The sequence below is a fragment of the Protopterus annectens genome, chromosome 8.part0 (assembly GCF_019279795.1).
Source record: "Protopterus annectens isolate FY-2018-M chromosome 8.part0, PAN1.0, whole genome shotgun sequence".
NCBI classification, from domain to species: domain Eukaryota; kingdom Metazoa; phylum Chordata; order Ceratodontiformes; family Protopteridae; genus Protopterus; species Protopterus annectens.
In genome coordinates, this window is record NC_056741.1 from 1,020,581,154 (window position 1) to 1,020,601,524 (window position 20,371).

The window sequence follows — 20,371 nt, forward strand, 5'->3', positions numbered from 1 at the left end:
TGCTTATTTGAGTAAATTGCTTCCAGAGCCACATGTTGTGTGTATCTGGATAACTGTGTAGAAAAATGTAGTGCTACGTCTTGAGGCCATTTGCCTTGGTAGCATTAACTTTGGGTGTGGTATTGCCCCACGTGGGTATATAACCCTATTTATTTTTACTAGGTAGGCATGGTGATAGCATTTGATGATTTCCTTACACAATTTGTATGTTACTAAGCAATATTTTAAAGTAAAAACAAGCAGCACAGACATTGGAAGTGACAATTTAGAGTAGTTCTCAAAACGTTCCATCTTGTAGTTTTTTTGTACTATTCTGCTGTATTTGATTTTAATCCAGGATGAGATACCATTGCATTTTTATTAAGGCACTTTGTTGCGCTTATACAGTATTCAACTTTTTGTCAGAATTAACTTATTTTAAAACCGGTTTGAAGGGCGAAATTCGCGGAAATGCTCACTGGTTATTAAACCAAAATCTCGAATGTTTGAAAAGATAGTTCTTGGATTTTGGCCAATTCTTCCTGGATCTGGGCAGAGGAATTGTGATTTGGCATGCTCTTGTCTAGTGTCATCCATCTGACTGGCACTGTAACAAGAGGGTCATAGAATGTTTAAAAAAGGTGAAAAAACCTGTGCAACTTCAATCTCTGTTTAGAAAATCGGCTAAATTTTAAACACTTACATATTGAGAAGAATGTTATCGTGATATTTCTGTAGAAGTAAGCCCAGTTTTAAATAATGCATATTGCTTCACGACAAACACGTAAACATGCCATGAAGAATGTGTGAGCAGAGATCTGAAATGTCCACCATCTTATTTAATGAGGACATTTAGTGAACGTCAAATATGTGTGTAAGATAAGCAAATGAGAAAAGGGAAATAACTGAAGTGGCAAAAGTAACTGTGGACTTGCTTACTGGTGGTAATGGGGGTAAATTATTGCTTTTAACTAGGTGTGTGGCAGGCATACCTCTCAAATGTACATATTTTCACAGAATGTCCTGATTTTTGCCTTATATTTTTGTCTGTTTCTCAAAATAAGATTTTCTGTTAAGTCATTGAGGCTGACGTCAGAAAATAAAGACAGACAATTGAGATTCAGACTTCATACTTTTCAGAAAATACATGGTAATGCAAAACCTGATATTCTACTAACTTTCTAACTATAAAAGCAGCATTTAAAGTAGCCCTAATTTTGGGCCTTGGTCTCTCCATTAGTTATGACTTTGTCCAGACTTCTTGCTTTGAGAGGAAGAGGGGTATGGTAGCAAGCAATTACATTTCGTACTAACAGGGTCTTAGTGCTACCCCCTCCCTGACACCTGTCAGGTAAAAATAGACAACATTTCTCAAAATGCTACCTCCCCAAGCACTTAATAAAATGGCACTAACATTTTCATCTGCCTCCCCTAAAACTATTAAAGCTATTGTTTTTAGATTAGCAATATTGCACCTCTTGTTTGAGGCATTCACTTAATTGTAGGCATAATACTGTTTGGAAAAAGTACATGTTGATGTGATGCTCTGGGGGGGGGGTACTCTGACTACAGAGTATGCCTGGCTATACTCTTGCTTTTTAACTCTTCTCTACCAGAACATTATTCATTATCCACTCTGCCAACACCATCATAATAAAACAACTAAATCATACACTCTTATTGCGAGTTATAATGGGTGACCATTTCATGACTGACTACAGTGTGTCAAACATGATGCATTCATAAAGGCATTCATAAAGAGTAAAACCTTATCTCACAGACCTGGCCAGAAGCCATATATAGCCTCTTCCTTTCTGTTGATTAGTAAATGCTACCCTGGTGTCCTAATAAGCAGCTGAGGTTAAAAAAAAGATGAAGATGCTTTGTTATCTTAAGAGAATTAAGATGTTTACAAAATGTTCCTGATTTAGGTCCTTTGCCTCCACCTTCCCTTGGAAGAGAGGGGATTAGCTATACTTTGACATTCCGATTGGATTGTCAGATAAGTCAGCACACCCCACACGTGCACAAAGAATGACTGTCCTAATGTAAACAGTCACCTTCTTTCTTACTGCCTTCTCTCCTTTGTGCTTTCATAGTCTTTACTAAACTTCAAATTTCTTGGCTATCCAAACTTGTGACATTGTTAAAATAGTCAAGTTTGCTGTAAACTATAACAATAGAACACATTGCTGCCTAACAGTCAGGGAATTAAACCAGTTAGAACTATATCACTTAGCTCTTCCTTGGCCAAGTTCAACACACATAACCTAGTTTTGGCTACTTCAGTATGTGAACTTCTTCATAGTCTAGAAAATTGTCCACTATTAACAATTTAATGCAACCATACTATCCAAATCAGCTAATACTGCAAGACATGTTAAATTGCTGGATCGGTTCCGGTATTTCTCTAGGATAAATAACACTGTAAATTTCACCTTGCCATATTAAACTATTTCTCTTTACTCAGAATCATCTGCCCCACAATTCAGTATTGAGTAATACCTGAATAGTTTTGCTAGCATTTCCCAGCTGTATACATAGTTTTGCGACAGTGAACACCACACCACTCACAAAAATCTTTATCACTCTGTATAGTTGTCTCTAATCCTGCTTAATTCCCCACCTCTTGACTAAAATATTGGCATTTTCTGCCTACAGAGTTCTTTCTCTTACTTCCATTTCTTTTGATTTCTAATCACAAGATTATGTAGTTGACATACCCACTCGCAGACTTCTTAAAATGCTCCATGTTCACTGTCTACTTAAATGCATAAGTAACTTGCATACTATAGTAGATTTCTTTTTATTCTATGCATATAATATAATATAATATAATATAATATAATATAATTAGGAGATGTATATGTAACAGGTAATGTATTTTCCAAAATACGATGGATGTGGGAAGAGTGCACACCCTTGTTGAAGTGTCAGGTTTTTGTGATGTAAAGGATGAGACCACAGTGGGTCATTTTGGGGCTTTTCCCACCTTTGATGTGGCCTGTGGCCTGTGCAGTTCAGTTGGGGAGCAGGCAGATCTGTTGGGGGAATAAATATAAAGGAATCGGAAGCGTGTGGTGGGCTGGTTGCATGGGTGTGCACACCCTTGGACTCATGCTGGTGAGGTGCCTTTGACTTAGTTGCAGCATTCAGTCTTCTTGGGTACATGCCTGCCATCAATTAAATGGAAGTTTAATAAAGGTCATCAAATGTCATTCGGTGTGATGTTTTTATTGAAGGGGACCTGGACAAACACAATTGCAAAATAATCAGATGTTTTGAAATTAGTTTGTAGATAGGTGGTAAATAATATATGATAAATTAAATCCCAGTCATACAGTCATACAGTATAATATATTATACAATGACTGACCATTAGCATTCAAAAAGTAGCACGTTAATTTGCTCAACCCAAACAGCATGCCCGTTGTAAATCCAAGCATATACCAATGGAAAAAGTTCTGGTCACCTGGACTTTCTTCCATTAGTATATACTGTAACTTTTAATTTTTTTTAAAATAAAAATAAATAACATTAGAAATCTAGACAGTCCAGACATGCAAGAGAGACAGGACTGAGAAAATAGATTCATACTAAGCTAACTGCCCTTGCAAGCCATTTTAAGCCTAGCCAATTATCCCTTGTGAGACTCAAACCCTGCATCTTGTGTTTGTAAGGCAAACAACTTAAACATTAGGCCACCCTCCCAACCCATACTCAAATACTAGAAAAATTAGGTACATTATTCGAAACTAAAGAAACATACCTGATTTTCATTGTATTTCCTCTAGTCTGTCTCTCTTCTACCCCTGAAGTGTCTGAAACCCTTTTTTTTGTAAAAAAGGGGCACAACAGAGACCTTCCTTTCTCTGCTGCTTCCTTTCCAAAGCACTGATATACTGGATAAGCCTGGGAATGCAAGTCCCATACGCATGCACAGTACATGAAAAAAAGCAACAGGATACTCAGCAGAAGTGAAAGTACACCACAGCACTGTTATACAAAAACATTATTTAAGAAAACCACACCAACCAAGGGTAAATCTTCAATATACCACACCAACATCATCGGTTATTGCTATAATATAATATAATATAATATAATATAATATAATATAATATAATATAACATAATATAATATAATATAATATAATATAATATATTATACCATGACCCCCCATTAATATTCCAAAACGTGCACACTGATTGGCCAGCATGCACGTTGTAAATCGACTTATAGTAATGGAACAAGGTCCGGTCACCCGGACTTTTTCCATTAGTATAAGTCTTTTTTAAAACACTGTCTCGCTATGTTAAAGGAGTTTAACATAGCGAGACAGGTTTAAAAAAAACAACGGAGATCTCTGTTCTTTTTTTAAAGCTGTCTCGCTATGTTAAACTCCTTTAACATAGCGACACAGTGTGTAAAAAGCAACGGAGATCTTGCTTTCTCTGTTGCTTTTTTTAAAGCTGTCTCACTATGTTGAACCCATTTAACATAGCGAAACAGCAAAAAGCAACGGAGATCTTGCTTTCTCCGTTGCTTTTGCCAACTCTGATGTACTGCATAGGCATACGCATGCGGAGTACATCAGAACTGCCGCAGAATACCAGACAGCTGCGGAAGAGCAGCAAGGAGGCATTATACAATGCCATTATTTAAGAAAAGTAATTATTTTTTTTCTTAAATAATGTCATTGTATAATAGCAATAACCCACTTCTGGGTGTGGGTAATGCTGGATTTACCCATGGTTGACTTTGTTTGGTCCCTCGGGCTTTGCCCTCGTGACCAAACCACACCAACTGTGGGTAAATCCAGCATTACCCACACCCAGGCATGGGTTATTGCTATAATATAACATAACATAACATAACATAACATAACATAACATAACATAATATAATATAATATAACATAATATAATACAAAATGTCAGCAGTAGAGAATGTAAACCTATTTGCTCCACTTGAATGCTGTAGCTAGCACAGTACAGCTGTTATTTCTACTTATCCTCAGTGAAAATATGCTAACTTATGTCCAGGCTGAACTAGGTTTCCTTAATTGGACTTCCATGTCCCTACTACATGACTTACCTTTTTTTTCAAGCTTGTTCTAATCATCTTTTGCTGTTACTGTTTTGTGTTTCCATATGTTTATTTTGGGTCTATACCACATCATCAAATGCACAAGTGTTCGAACAATGTAATATCGAACCGGGAAGTTCAAAATGCAAGAAGTACGAACACACAGAACAGCAATTTTTTTCCCAGGGAAAACAATCACTGTTCTGGTACAAAAAAAAAAACATGCACACATTAAACTTATACTAAGTCCCCCACCCCCCCACCCCCCTACTTAAATATACCAACTTCGAGATTGCACCACAGTGGAGGAAATAGCAAAGCCGTGAAAACGGCCCACCAATTTTTTTCCCTGTGAAAAAAAATCTGTGTTCCGTGGCTTCGCTATTTTCACATTTCAAACATATGGGCTCAATATTACCATGTTTGAACACCTGTGCGTTCGATGTCATAGTATAGACCACCCATTTATTTCCCCATCTTTCATCTTATCAAGTGAGAATATGTCCAGCTATTTAAGCTTTGATACATGCAACATTCTGCCATCCACCTCAGTTGCTTAGTTTTTCTTTTTTTTTCTTTTTTTATTTTTTTTATTGGTGACCTCTCAAGCTGTCTGACTTATTACTCCATGCAAGATCTCCAGAACTGTAAAGGGAGTGGGCTTCCATTGTTGCAACAATGGATAGTTTGTATATAGAGGCATCAGTTAAACAAATATTTTATGTCCTTCAAGCAAGTCTTAGTGCCTATACTTGCTATGTATTTTAAATGATGTTCCTCTGAGTGTTTAATTTTTTAGTGATGGGTGCACACTTTCTCTTTAATAGTATCCCACATAAAGGAGGACTGGAGGTTTAAAATAAGTCATGTCACAGAATTCTGATTATACAATGACTGGTCATTAACATTCAAATGGGAGCACACTGATTGGTCAGCCTAACCAGTGTGCCCATTGTAAATTGAGCATATACTAATAGAAAAAAAGTCTGATTGCCCGGACTTTCTTCTATTAATATATGCTGTAACTTTTTAATGTTTCTTCACCACAAAAAAAAAAATAATAATAAAATTTGAAATCCAGACAGTCTGGAGGTATAAGAAAGATGGGACAGAGAAAATACTAGGAAAATCAGGTACGTTATTCAGAACTAAAAAAGGTGCCTGATTTTCCTTCTATTTTCTCCATTTCCTTCCCTCTCTTACATCCCAGGTGTCCAGATTTCATACTTTATAAAAAAAGTAAAAAATAAAAGCAACAGAGTGCTTCCTTTCTACATTGCTTCCACTTCAATGCACTGATGTACTGCATAAGTGTGGGAATGTAAATCCCATAAGCATGTGCAGTACATCAAGAAAGCCCCACAATATAAAAACAAAGTGGAAGAACACCACGGTGTTGTTATACAAGGACATTAAAGAAAAGTAAGCAATTTTTTTCTTAAATAATGTCATTGTATAATAGCAGTAACCCATGGCTGGGTGTGGGTAATGCTCATTTACCCATGGTTGGCTTTGTTTGGTCACTCAGGCTTTGGTCTCGTGACCAAACCACACCAACTGTAGGTAAATCCAGCATTACCCACCCCTGCCATGGATTATTACTATACTAATTCACTGATACTGCCAATACTCAAGTTTCACTTACTAATGTGATACTTGAAATTATTTTTTAATGGTAAATGCATTGCCAAAAATGCAGCAGAGCTATGACAGCCACCTTAAGTCCCACTTATATTTGCATTCGTGCATGTTTAAAAAAATCCATTTTTGAGTCATGCTAATGAGAGTACAGCTTATATTTTTTTAATTTTTAGGTGTGACCATTTTGAGTCAATGATGGAATTTATGAAATATGTAAATGGGTATAACAACTACATTTTTAATATAGTTGTTGTTTGGCTTTCGGCTTTTTCCCAGTAAGGGGTCGCCACTGCGGAACTCTGGTCCGCTAATGATTGGCAGTAGATTTTTTTATGAAGCGCCGAGGTGCCAGCTCGATGCCCAACATTCAATGAAGGCATGCCTATTTACGCACGCATGTCTTTCGAATGCTAATATAGTATGGCTGAGATATGTGGTTATCTGCCTACACAAAACTGAGGAGGCTATTGTGTTTTAAATTCTTTCTACAGAAGAATGATTATGGAGTGAACTAAGGAACTGAGCAGGATAAGATGCATCTTCCTCTGCTGTGAGGCTTCAGAAGCTGATATTTAAAAAGTTTTGCAATATTAAAAACTGCTGCTTTGTTCGATTTTGCTTCCAGCTTTGATGAGAAACTTTAGCTTCTGAGTCCTGCAAGAGAAGGTTGCATTGCTCTTTTCTTTGAGGATTAACTGAGTGACGTGATAGATGGGAGATGCACAGTTAATGAAACATAGACTGGCTGCCCTTAATCCCTCTATATGTGCTTCTTGCCAAATCATTACACAAAGGCGGTGGGATTGTGAAGAGTGGTTGTAGACCTGAATGTGGAGATGACAGAGGCGAAAAGGATCATGCAAGATCTAAATCAGTATCTTGCTGAGTTGAAGCTTGTAGTGGCATTGTTTAATGAGTGTCAGCAAAAGAGCTGAAATTTGCTTTATGTGAAAGGAAAACTGGACTGGCAAGAGAGAAAGTTAATTATGCTAAGGAAGAAATTTGAACAAATGATCATAAAGCAGGAAGATCTTGAAGTGAGAAGCCATAAAAACTCTTTGGTTCTGGCACTCATTCAGGAAAATAAAGCACCAAAGGTTATGATATTTTTCTTGGAGGAAGTACTGCTAACAGTCTGGTGTAAAAATTAATTTAGGTGCTCATTACTGTATTGAATACAGTCACTGATTACTTCTGAAAGATATGATACAGGTTAGAGGTCTGAATTCTTCATTTTCTAAGGCAGAACTTTCTTGGGTAAGATGCACATGGTGTAGACAGACAGGGAGACTGAGTCCATTTTCTTGCAACCACACCAATATGGACCTTGTACGGCAGATGTAGGTACAAAAAATGTATTATAGAGAAGTTTGAAAGAAGCTGAATTTGAATGTAAATTTTGCCTTTGGAATCCTGCCATTGTACATGTGGATCTCCTTGACAGGGACCAAAAATACAGAATCATCTACAATGTTACTGAAGACTTATTGCACTGAGTGCACATCTGACATACTAAAAATAATCATGGTTCAGATCTTAGTAGCACTTCCTTTAATGTTATTTTTGTCTTCAAGTATATATTCCATGCTCTTTGTGTGGAAATGTTTTCTCCAAAATGCTGTTTCAGAGACTGTGACAGTTGAGTTTTCTTCATGTCTTCTTTCTCATATGTCCCCTGTGCAGGTGGGGAAACTGGAAGCATACTATTACCAGAGGAAACCTCAACATCCTTCTAAGGTGCTACAACTATTGCTTGTGCCACTTATAGAATCTGAGAAAGGTTTCTATTTAGTATTGACCTAAATTGATTGATAAGCCATGTATATATTTTAGCCACACTATGGGGTTTAGATTAAGATAAGCCTAAGGGGTGAGACATTTGATTAGGTCTGATTTGGTTTAATCTGTAAAGAACCATTTTTAGGAGTTTATTTTTTCTGATTTGACTTATCTCATTACATTTGTTTATTTGCTTGTTTGCAATGTGTTTGCTTACTTGTTGATAATGGCCATTATATGGTCCTTCATTAGTTGGTGATCTTAATTTCATGGCCAGCTTTATGCACAAATTCCTGATGCTTACACCTTGTATGTCTACAGATGCTAGGGAGGTAAGAGTTAATACGTGTTGAAAATCATGCTATTGTTAGGGGATTGCTTAAATATAGAATCCTAGGATCACAGGAAATAAAGCTAAATGGGTCTAAAGACCATGTAAACCTTGCCAAATGGCATTTTCCAAATGTACTCCACACTTCTAGTAGGGAAAACATGTCAATCCAAGGATGACCCTGTGGATGTTGAGGTTGAGGTTAGTCTTGAAGGAGGTACAAATGTCCCTTTTTCTATAGGTTCATAGTTTCACCAATAAATACTAGGCTAGCTGCCCTTGCAGGACATTTTAAGCCTAGCCAGCTTCCCTTTTTGTGCTCAGAATTGCTTTACCATTTGGTTATAGATTGACCTTATCCATTCCATGGTTGATATTTATATATTAACCCTAATGAAAATAACTGGGATCATACCATTGATAATTTGAGGGGACCTATGCATGGGATAAAGCATTTAGGAGCTGCCTCTGTCCATTAGTAGTACAGATGGCAGTCCTGGGGTAAATTTTCTAATTCCCAGCTATAAATTTAAGTTGATCTTAAATATGGACAGGGATGAACTTTATTTTATGTGGATGGGGCCACTGTTCCAGAGCAGTAGTATCCTCTGCGAGATACACCTGTCCTTTTAAATCGTTCTGTTGATGTTGCAGAAGAGGTTTAGATCCCTAAACCAAGTATTTCTAATGCCATTTAGCACCATGCTTCTTAGCATGCCAGACCATTTTTTCAAGACATGGCACAACTCAGAATTTTGATCTCAAATGCGTTTTACTTATATGTTGGGGTGGTCCCATTCCATGGTTATGATATCTGTGTAGCTATTCCTCCTGTGAAGGTGTAATAGATTCATTAAGGTGGGGTCTTTAATGAAGAGAATGTGTTTCACAAATCTCAGTGGAACAGTCTATAAGAGTATAATGGCAGGGCTTTTAATCTGCCTTGGTAGATAAGGGGTTTTGTACCAATAATCAATTTCATCAGCAGCCTTTGGGGCCTTTCTAGGTGTATGAAAATCTGGCAAGGTACATGCAGAACGTGGCATTGTACTCAATAATTGCTCTAGTTAGGGGAGAGTACAGAGGAAGAGTAACATCTTTTGACCTTGATGAAATAGCTTTGGATACAAGTTGTGCTAGACAGAAGCCTGAGTCCTTTTGCAACATGGCAGTCAAAGGTAAGATTATTTTCAATGCAGGAATGGATATCTCATATGTGTCATTTCCATATGGAATGGAGAACTGACAATGTTGCAATTTGTTGATGAGAAGTGTTTTCCAAAGGTTATAATGATACACTGTTTTTGCATTTTATATTAGCCCTTTCTCTGTACACCTTTGGATACAAAGGTCTAATTCTTGTTGAAGTGCTTCTGTGTCATTGGTGGAATGGATGATCACCCCCAGCTTGTAATGATCTTAGAATTTGGTTTGTACAATGGAGACTTACCAAGTATATACCAAAAATGTGGCTCCCAGTACTGACCTCTGTTGGTATTCAACTTCCTGCTCTCTTTTTTCTGAAGTGATACTTGTCACTGTATTGTGTAAGTCCTATCCTTCACCTCGTTTGTAATTCATCTTACAATATAAGGGTCTAGCCTCAGTTCTTTTAGTTCACTTAAAACACTAGCATGGGTTACAGTGTCAAAAAGCCTTTGTCAGATTCAGAGATGCTGTGTTGATTGAGTGACCAGCGTCCACTGCCTCTATAATGTTCTCAAAAATGTTTATAGAGCTGAGAAGACATGACATAACCCAGACAAAACCAAACTGTTGTGTGTTCAGTTGTATGAGACTTGTAATATGGTACTTGTCAAAGTCCGGTAGAATATCTTCCACAGCCTTGCAAATTAGGCTAGTTAGGCTAATAAGCCTATATTTTATGGGGTTTCTGGTACCACCTTTGTGTAGAGATACCACTATAGCTCCTTTCCAGATGTTACAAACATAACCCATGGCTAGACTTAAGTTAAAAAAGTGTAGACATGGGGTCAGTGAGGACATGTCTGACACTGCTAATTGGACACCCAAGTAAATTTTCTTGGTAAATAGAGATGGAGTTTATATTATGGTTGCTTTGTTTATAGGGAAGGATATTTAAATACTATGCACAACTTTGACAATTGTGAGTCTTGTTTGTCTATATGGTATTGTTTATGTTTAAGATATGAGTATATTAAGAAAACATTCTAAGAATATTTACAATAAAGGTAGACTGCTGGAGCCATTGTAGTTATTTTACTGGATACCCTGCCTTTGTTAAAAAGCAAACCTTCTGGAAACAACTTATGCAGGTATCAAGAAATAACAAATATAATGTAAATTTTTAAATTGATATAGGTTAGTCATTAAGAAAGATTCTGTGAAGAACTACAATTGAACATCAAAGGAAAACCGAAATATATTTTTGCCCCTTCCCATGCCTACCATCTGGGAGAACACGTATCTCTACCTGTGTTATTCCAACTCTGTGTCCCAGTGCACAGGAGAAGGGGAATGCACATGTGAATATGGACTCCTAATTTTCAAGAAACCAAATAACTTCCATTTCATTTAATAGCAAGGTGAATTAGCATTGACTTAAGGGAATGCATTTAAAAAATAAATAATTAGAAAAATCCTTTTCTTGTGTGAGTATGGCTACAGAAAAAGACAGTGTTAATCTCATCTGAAGAGAAATATCATATAAGACATAGTAAGGGAAAGGCCAAGTACCTGAAATAATGTTACAAATGTGTCTACTATTATTCGATATGATAAAAGACTTTATACTGAAATAAAAGGTGACTATTACTTAAGTTCGGTATATATATATATATATATATATATATATATATATATATATATATATATATATATATATATATATATATATATATATATATATATATATATAAACACCAAAAGTCCAAATCCATAATTAGTGAACATACATTACAGAAAGCGCTTTCACCGAAACGAAAAAGCACTTTTGTTAAAGTATGTTTAAAAAAAGCCCCCCCTGCACCCCCCACACACACCTACTTTAATATTCTCACTCCGTGATCGTACTACAGTGGGGGAAAGGGAATTTTCCCTTATCTGCACTGTAGTACAACAAGCATACTTATCCGAAAGTGCTGCTTCGGTGAACAGCACATTCAGTTAAGTATGCTCGGTGATTTCTGTTTTGGTGGAAAGTGTAGTCGGGGATCTGTATGGATCCCATATACATATATATATATATATATATATATATATATATATATATATATATATATATATATATACATAAATCTCATCAAACATAAAAATGATACTGGTAAATCTCTCTTTGCCTGCTCCATTGCCAGAACCTGGAATTCACTCCCAAGCCACTTAACTTCCACCACCTCTACTCAAAACCCACAACTTAAATAACTGGCAATTCTCATGTTACTCCCCAGGTTAAGCCATACCACTGCACTGTTGCTAGGATTCTGCTAAGGATCAAATGGTTTCTCCCCACTTCCCAATCTATATTTGTTAAAAAAAAAAAAAAAAAAAGTAACAACGCTCACTTATTCATATTTATATGGAAATGGTTTACTATCAGATATTTAGACATTGTTAATCTCTACTATCTATGCTCAATTGTATTCTTAACATGTATAATGTTATGTTTTCTTATATGTTACCGTTTTGTCTCCTTTGAACTGTATTGATATTTGGAGCTTTTCTTCCCGGGCCTCCGCTGAAAATGGACCTGTGTCCAGTCGGACTTTCCCGGTAAACAAATGTAAAATAAAAATAAAATATATATATATATATATATATATATATATATATATATATATATATGAGTTCACTTCCATGAAAGTGCATTTTGTCGAAAATGCACTTTTGTGTGAAAATAAAAGTAAAAAAAAAAAGAAACGAAGTAAAAACATACAGTTGGCATGTTACCTTAGTTGTACATCAATGTTTAGTGTTGATGTACAACTCAGTAAACTAGTGCTGAGATTGTGGTACGGTGGAGATAAGGGAATATTTCCTTTTCACCACTGTAGTGCAATCTTGGAGTGAGAATATTAAAGTAGGGGGGTGTGGGGTGCAGGGGGGCTTGACCCCCCTGCAAAATATTTTTTTGTGTTTTTTTTGTTTAGTTAGCTGATCTGGCGACTATACTTCAGCAAAAGTGCAGTTTCATTGAATTGCACTTTCTCTGAAGTGAGGATCTACATTTCTTTTTTTGAAGAAGTGTAATTTTAATGAATAAAAGTAGATCCATATATATATATATATATATATATATATATATATATATATATATATCTTGAAACTTAATAAAAATAAAACTTCAAAACAAGGCACAAAGAAAACACTGAACACTTATCTAGCGCTTTCATCCCTTTATTGCTGTGGAACTTCTTCAAAAAATATAAACATCATGACAAGTAAATGTATTTATATACAACTTTAGTCACTGAAAGACCATCCCATTAAAACAAAGCAACCTATCATATATTACACTTCCTCCTGTAATAGTATATCAATGTAACCAGCCTCATTGAAACTTGACACCAAACAGTTAGATTTTTCAAATTCTCCCAGGAGTGTTATCAGCTTAATCAATGCAAGTAAGTATGTGTTTTGATTTTTTCTCTGTTGTGTGTTCAGTTGAATGAGACTTGTAATATGGTACTTGGCAAAGTCAAGTAGAATATCTTCCACAGCCTTGCAAATTAGGCAAGTTTTTGCATTATGTATAACTAATGTTGCTCATGTTTTTCATTTTCTTTGTCTACACTGAAACAATTGTAGCAGAACATGGAAGAAAGCTGCAAAAATAAAATCAAAAATTACTTTGTGTGGTTCCTTTTTCAAACAAAAGATAGTGTTGTGTGATTATAATACAACAGATAAAAAGTATAATAATCCATTTAATAAAGTTATTTTAAACAGTGGAGTCATATTATTTTGTGATATGACATATTAACACCTGTTATCTAACAAAAGTCTGCTCTGTGTACTTAGGCAAAATATACTTAGAAATGCATTAAAAAATTAATTTCCAGAAGTAGTTAGTATTGAACATTAGTGCTTATTCTGATTGGTGTTTATGGGTATTGTGCTTACTTGGTAGTATAATAAAGAAATACATATAGCAGGTGAAACTGTTTTGGAAAGAGTAAGGAAGTCCACACTATTATCATTTTATATATATATGTACACAGATATATATATATATATATCTATATATATATATATATATATATATATATATATATATATATATATATATATATATATATATATATATATATATATATATATGTGTGTGTGTGTGTGTGTGTGTGTGTGTGTGTGTGTGTGTGTGTGTGTGTGTGTGTGTGTGTGTGTGTGTGTGTGTCTGTAAACTGCATTGAGTAAACATCATTGAATCTTTCCAGTATGTGTGGATAAGCACAAAATTGAAAAAAGTGAAATGGAGGTTGCATGGCAAGGCTCATTAACATAATATAATAAGTCTGACACAGATGTGTTAAAAGGTTTGACAGTATAATTATGGTCACATTCCAAAATAAATAGTAAATTAGGAATCTGAGGAATGACAGTAAAAGACTATTTAAAACTTTCATTAAGCATTCATTTGCAGTAATTATTACTCTGGACATAACTTACTTGCAACTTTGTGCCACATGTTCTCTTGCTGCTGTCGAATGGGAATATTAACCTTCCATCTTGTAAAATCCCAGTACAGATGGGATCATTTAAGTGTAAAGCACTAAGTGGAAATCCATCCGTAAATACCAGGCAGCGAGACAGAGAAACAAAACTGGTGTTACCTGAACAGGCAATTTTGTAGTCTGGAAAAGGAAAAACAGTGATAATATGTGGAGCACAACTAAACATCAGTGTAGTTTTTGCATGTATTATATGCACTGAAATAATCTAAGAATTACATAGTGTGAGCTATTGTAACTTAAAAATCTTTTATCCGCTTGAACATGAATCTGTGTGGAGTACCATTAATATCCTATGTGAATTTTTCAAGGCTTTTGATACAGTCCCCCACTTAGGTATCACTGAGAAAGTCTTCCAGCTGGGGATTAACCCATACATCAGTAGATGGGGTAGCCAACTGGCTCACCAACAGAATGCATACTCTCAAAAGTTGGGCATTCCACCTCTACCATTAGACCATTTACCAGTGGCACACCACAAGAATCTGTGCTGGGCCATCTTCTGTTTGGAATCTAGTCCTCAGAAGTCCAGGTGAAAGTAGATGGCCTGTGGCTTACCACTTTCATCAATAATGGCAAACTGGTCACAATCATTGAGTTTCCAAATGGCGTTAACATATTACAAAAGGAGGTAACACAGACAAATGATTGGTGCCAAAACCACGGACTAAAATGAGATGCAAAAAAAATCCATTATTATCGCCTTTGGTTAAGCGGAAATCCCTGCAAATTACAGTGTTGATAACCCCCCCCCCCCAAGCTCAAACCCAGTGTTTCAAGCTCTGGGAACACAGGTTGATTGCAATCTAAATTTCGATCACTATGTGAACATAATGGTAAGGAAAGCCTTTGATGTTGCACATCTCATAATTAAGGGCATCGCATTCAAGATGAAGGATGTTATAACTCCTCTGTATTTTAACCCTCATTAGACCACTAATAGAGTGCAATGCTTCATTTTACATGTATCTTATCAGAAACCTTCAACAGCTGGAGAAACCCCAGCGGTTTCTCACCAAGAAAATTCAGGGCCTCCATAACATGACCTGTATGAGACTGAAGGTCCATTTGTATCTTACAGGCTGCTGACAGGCAACTTATGCCTGGCCTATAGATCAGTCTCTGACCCTACCATAATGGAAATTCTGGACATCCACAAATCAAATGGGACAATAGTCACTCTCTCCACTGATCTCAACTCTCGGCCTGTGACATTAACAGAACATGCTGGACATACAGATATATCTCCCAGAGATTGCCACTCCTCTGGAAAAAACTCCCAATTTGTGTGAAGCAGAACTCCTCAATGACCCTATTTAAGTGCATCCTAAACAAGTGGATAGAAGATCATAAATTCACCCTAGGGGTGGCACCTGTGCCCCTCATGGACAGGGGCAGTCGGTACTGATCATAGACTCACTATGCGAATAACAACCATCTAACCAAGGTCAATTAAGGAACATGGGTATAATATAGCTAGGCTTGTAAAGGACCTAGGGCCATTAGCTTAGTAACCTCATATGAATCTATGAACATTACATTAGATGTGAGCACATAAGAGCTCTCTGTTACTGCTCCTTTGTTATATTACTCTGGTAAGCATGTCACAAAATTTACAATTTTTTTAATATTCATCACCTGAACTGTAGATTCAGCCTCAGACTTCATCTGTTTCTAGTATGTTACATGTGTATATGATCTGCTTAATGAGCAATGTGTGATCATGTGACTATTCTTTCCTAAACACAATCAAGAAGGTTTCCAACTGTGAAAGGTCAAAACTTGTTCTCACACCTCTTATAAACCAAATATTGCTGTTGTTTAAAAAAGCTTATGTTTTCTAATCAATTAATTAAGAATTTATTAATATAGCAATAACCCACGCCTGGGTGTGGGTAATGCTGGATTTACCCATGGTTGGCGTGGTTTGGTCCCGAGGGCGAAGCCCGAGGGATCAAACAAAGCCAACCGGTAAATACAGCATTACCCACACCCAGAAGTGGGTTATTGCTATACCATGACATTATTTAAGAAAAGAAACTATTATTTTTCTTAAATAATGGCATAGTATAATGCCTGTTTATTGCCCTTCCGCAGATGTCTGGCATCCGGCAGTTCTGATGTAGTGCGCGCCTGCGCGTACATCAGAGCTGTGGGCAAAAGCAACAGAGAAAGCAAGATCTTCGTTGCTTTTTTACTGTTTGCTATGTTAAATGGGTTTAGCATAGCGAGACAGCTTTAAAAAAAGCAACGGGGATGTCGGTTGGTTATTCTAAAGCACTCTACCTAAGTGAAACCCATTTAACATAGCGAACAGTAAAAAGCAACGGAGATCTTGCTTTCTCCATTGCTTTTTTAAAACCTGTCTCGCTATGTTAAATGGGTTTAGCATAGAGACAGCTAAAATAAGCAACGGAGATCTCCGTTGCTTATTTTAAAGCTGTCTCGCTATGTTAAACCCATTTAACATAGCGAGACAGTGTTTTAAAAGTAGAGTTATACTAATGGAAAAGAGTCCGGGTGACCGGACCTTTTTCAATTAGTATAACTCGATTTACAATGTGCATGCTGGCCAATCAGCGTGCACGTTTTGGGGGGGTCATGGTATAATAGTTATGTTTCTTGTTGCTTACCCAAATAAATGTTTGATATCTTTTGATACTCAGAAAATGTTAGAATTTTAGAATGGTTACATATTATATTGGAATAAATTTCTCTCAGCTAATAAAATAAGTTTTGCAGACTATTTGATCAGCAGATATAGTTTGCAAAATTGCAAGTGGCTAGACATCCAAAGTTGTAAGGATTTTATGCATACTAAGCTCATACCCTTATTAGAGGCATACAAAAAGAGTAACTTAAAAATCTTGGATTTTATCTCAACAATTATTAATAACGTACCCAAGAACATTTCATACATATCTGTTATTTATAAAATTCTCAGAAATGATTTTAGCAAAACAGATGTTTCTTTTTGGAATTATGCAAGTGAAGTTAATAGACAAGAAAAAGATAAAATAAAACCTTTGTTTACAGTCAGTGAAGGAATCCACATCTTCTGGCATGTATACACAAAGACATTTTTGCATAGATGTTTCTTCACCCCACATAGACTAGCAATAATGTACAAGAAAGATGAAATGAAATACTGGAGATGTGGACACCCTGATGCTGACTGAATACATATGGTTGTTAATTGCAAAATAATTTCCCCATTTTGGTAAGACTTTAAATAACTTTGCAAAGCTCTGTGGAAAGACAACTGTAAAATCTCTGACTCCATTACCCTTTTCAGTGTTCCTGATCCTGATGTCATTCCTAAAAACATTTTTACTATGGTCCATCCACTCTATAGCAAGGAAAATTGTTACTAAAAATTGGAAATCCCAATCTACTCCTCTCTTTAAAGTTGGATTTATTCATCTTGTGAAATACATTTGTAAGAATGAGATTGCTACTATAAAAGCAAGGATTAATAACACAATTCATCACTTAATTGCTTGGACAAAATTGTCTAATCTGCTAGAGAAATATTAAGTGTTCTATATGTATATATTGCTTTTTTAGTTGTTATGGATATTGTATATAGTTTGTTTTTTCTTGATACTATATTGTTAAGTTATTGTGTTATAAAATGAATAAAAACATTTTGGGAAAAGCAAGAAGCTTTCCAACTTTTTTTTTTTTCTAGTTTACAATATTAATTTTTATTTAGACAACTGTGCACAAATAAGCAGGATGCAGGATAGAAGGAGTAATTTAATAAAAATGTTTGGAATTTATATTTATAATATATTGCTTGTCATTCACTTAAGGTAACACCATTTCTGGCAGACAGTATGTTATTTAATGTCTCTTGGGGAAGACAAAACCTTAAAAGGTGCAACATTAATTTCATGCTGGAAATGCATTATTGAGTATTTGAGTGTGATAATCATACCGAATACAGAGGTGGAAACAACAGTACACTGATTAACCCAGAATCAAAGGTAAAGGCAGAACTGGCTACGCTGGCTATGCAATTGACACTATATGAATAGCCTGAGCAAAAATGATGTGTAAGAAAAAGAAATTCAGTTTTTGTATTTCAAAGAAGAAATCAGTTGTATTCAAGACTTAATGCTCAAAGATGACCCAAACATCTGCTCACAATAAATTGATAAGACAAATGCTTGTGAGGATACATAAATCATATCTGGGAATAGTACTAGCTTCCCTACCCCACTTCAAAATAGGTTGCCACTTTCTGTGTGTTTCCCCTCTGTTATTAAATTAGGGATTAAAATTAAGGTACAAATCACCACAATTGTAGATTTCAAGCTGTTCAAAGGTGATTACTAGGCTAATGACCCAGGGAGCTTTTTTAAGCTTAGCCATGCAAGGTGAGAATCAAATCATGCACTTTGTGTCTCTGAGGTAAACAGCGTAACCAGTGAGCCAACCCTCAGTGTATGCTGCTGTCATGTGACTTTACAGCATGCCTTGTCACCCCTACCCCTAAAAGATAGCCAACGACTGTGTTTCCTTATGATGTCAGACTGGTCTTTTGCTAGAGGTGAAGTCACCCACTTTTACAGTATGTGTTCTGTAGGTGAGCCAGGGCTTAATTCCAAATTGGGAGAGTTTCTCTATAATATATGAGTGGGGGATTATGTCAAATGCCCTGGCTAGATCAAGATAGGTGGTATGCACTGTCTTTCATTCATCCAGGGTCTTGATGACTTTCTCAAAAAAGTTAACCATCTTTAATAGGCATGATCTACCTATAAGGAATCTGAACTGGGTTGGGTCCAGACTTTGGACTTTACCTATGTCCTACCCATTGCTCGCAACCCATCTTGGATCCCAAATTTGTAATATTTTTTTTACAGGCAGGATATCTAGACTTTCAGTGATGTTACCAGTTGTACTGAGTTTTGTACTACCCCTGCTGAGTCAGTGAGGTTACCCATCTACTCTCTCATTTGAGAATGGCAAGACAGTGCAATGCATTCCTCTTTGTGGCACCAGGTTACCTCCTGAACATGTCACCTACACCACGGATGGTACCATGTTCCTGCAGCTTTTGGTCAGCTGCATTTTCATTTTTCTTGACAGATGAATACAGATATACATCAAGACCTGACAAACTATGCATTACAGTGTAATAACATTGATATTCAGGCAGATCAAAGCATGTGATAAAGTCAGATATTTTCACGCAAGTGAAAAATGTAGCTATTAGAACATAACCTGTAAATCTGAAATGTATTTTTTTAATTAAATGAGTGACTTCCTATATTTGTGTTTTTTTTTTCTTGACTTAAAAAAACAGTGATGTTATTTTGCAATACCTGAACTAACTTTCAGGTATGATTTCAGAAATCACTTACATTTTATGATTTTCTGTTACTGACACAAAATATGAGTATTGGACTGGGGATGTTTCAGCTCGTGTGTGTTTCATTCTATTCCTAGGTTTGTATCTTGCAGTGATTATGACATGCACAACACAGTCAAAGCTAAATAGTCTCTTCAGGTAGATGCAAGTTAAATTTTACTTGTTAAAGACAATAAAAAAGTTTACAAGCACCGCACTATCAGATGTGCAATTAGGGCTACATACCATAGCTGCTTCTTGTCTGGTTGTCAAATGTTTCAGAACAGTAGCATCCATATTGGCCATAATATTCACCACACCATTCCTTGTCTGTACACACTTGTGTTTCACATGGATTCCTCAAGGCTACAGATGAAGAAATAATAGTCAAATGATATAGCCAAGTCATCAGGACATAATATAAAATAAATAAATTAAAATAAAACAAAATAAATAAGCAAATACATGCACAACAATCTGTCTTT

At 36.0% G+C, this 20,371-nt stretch overlaps 1 protein-coding gene across 1 annotated transcript in view; it reads right to left on the reverse strand.

Moving 5' to 3' along the window:
- The window catches only part of LOC122808390 (alpha-tectorin-like), a gene marked incomplete at its 3' end in the record, with an annotated part of 263,674 nt that overhangs the window by 32,217 nt on the left and 211,086 nt on the right, over positions 1–20,371 (reverse strand). Inside the window, 2 exon segments of the mRNA XM_044079357.1 lie at positions 14,466–14,650; positions 20,133–20,252. Coding sequence (XP_043935292.1) covers positions 14,466–14,650; positions 20,133–20,252 — 305 coding nt within the window.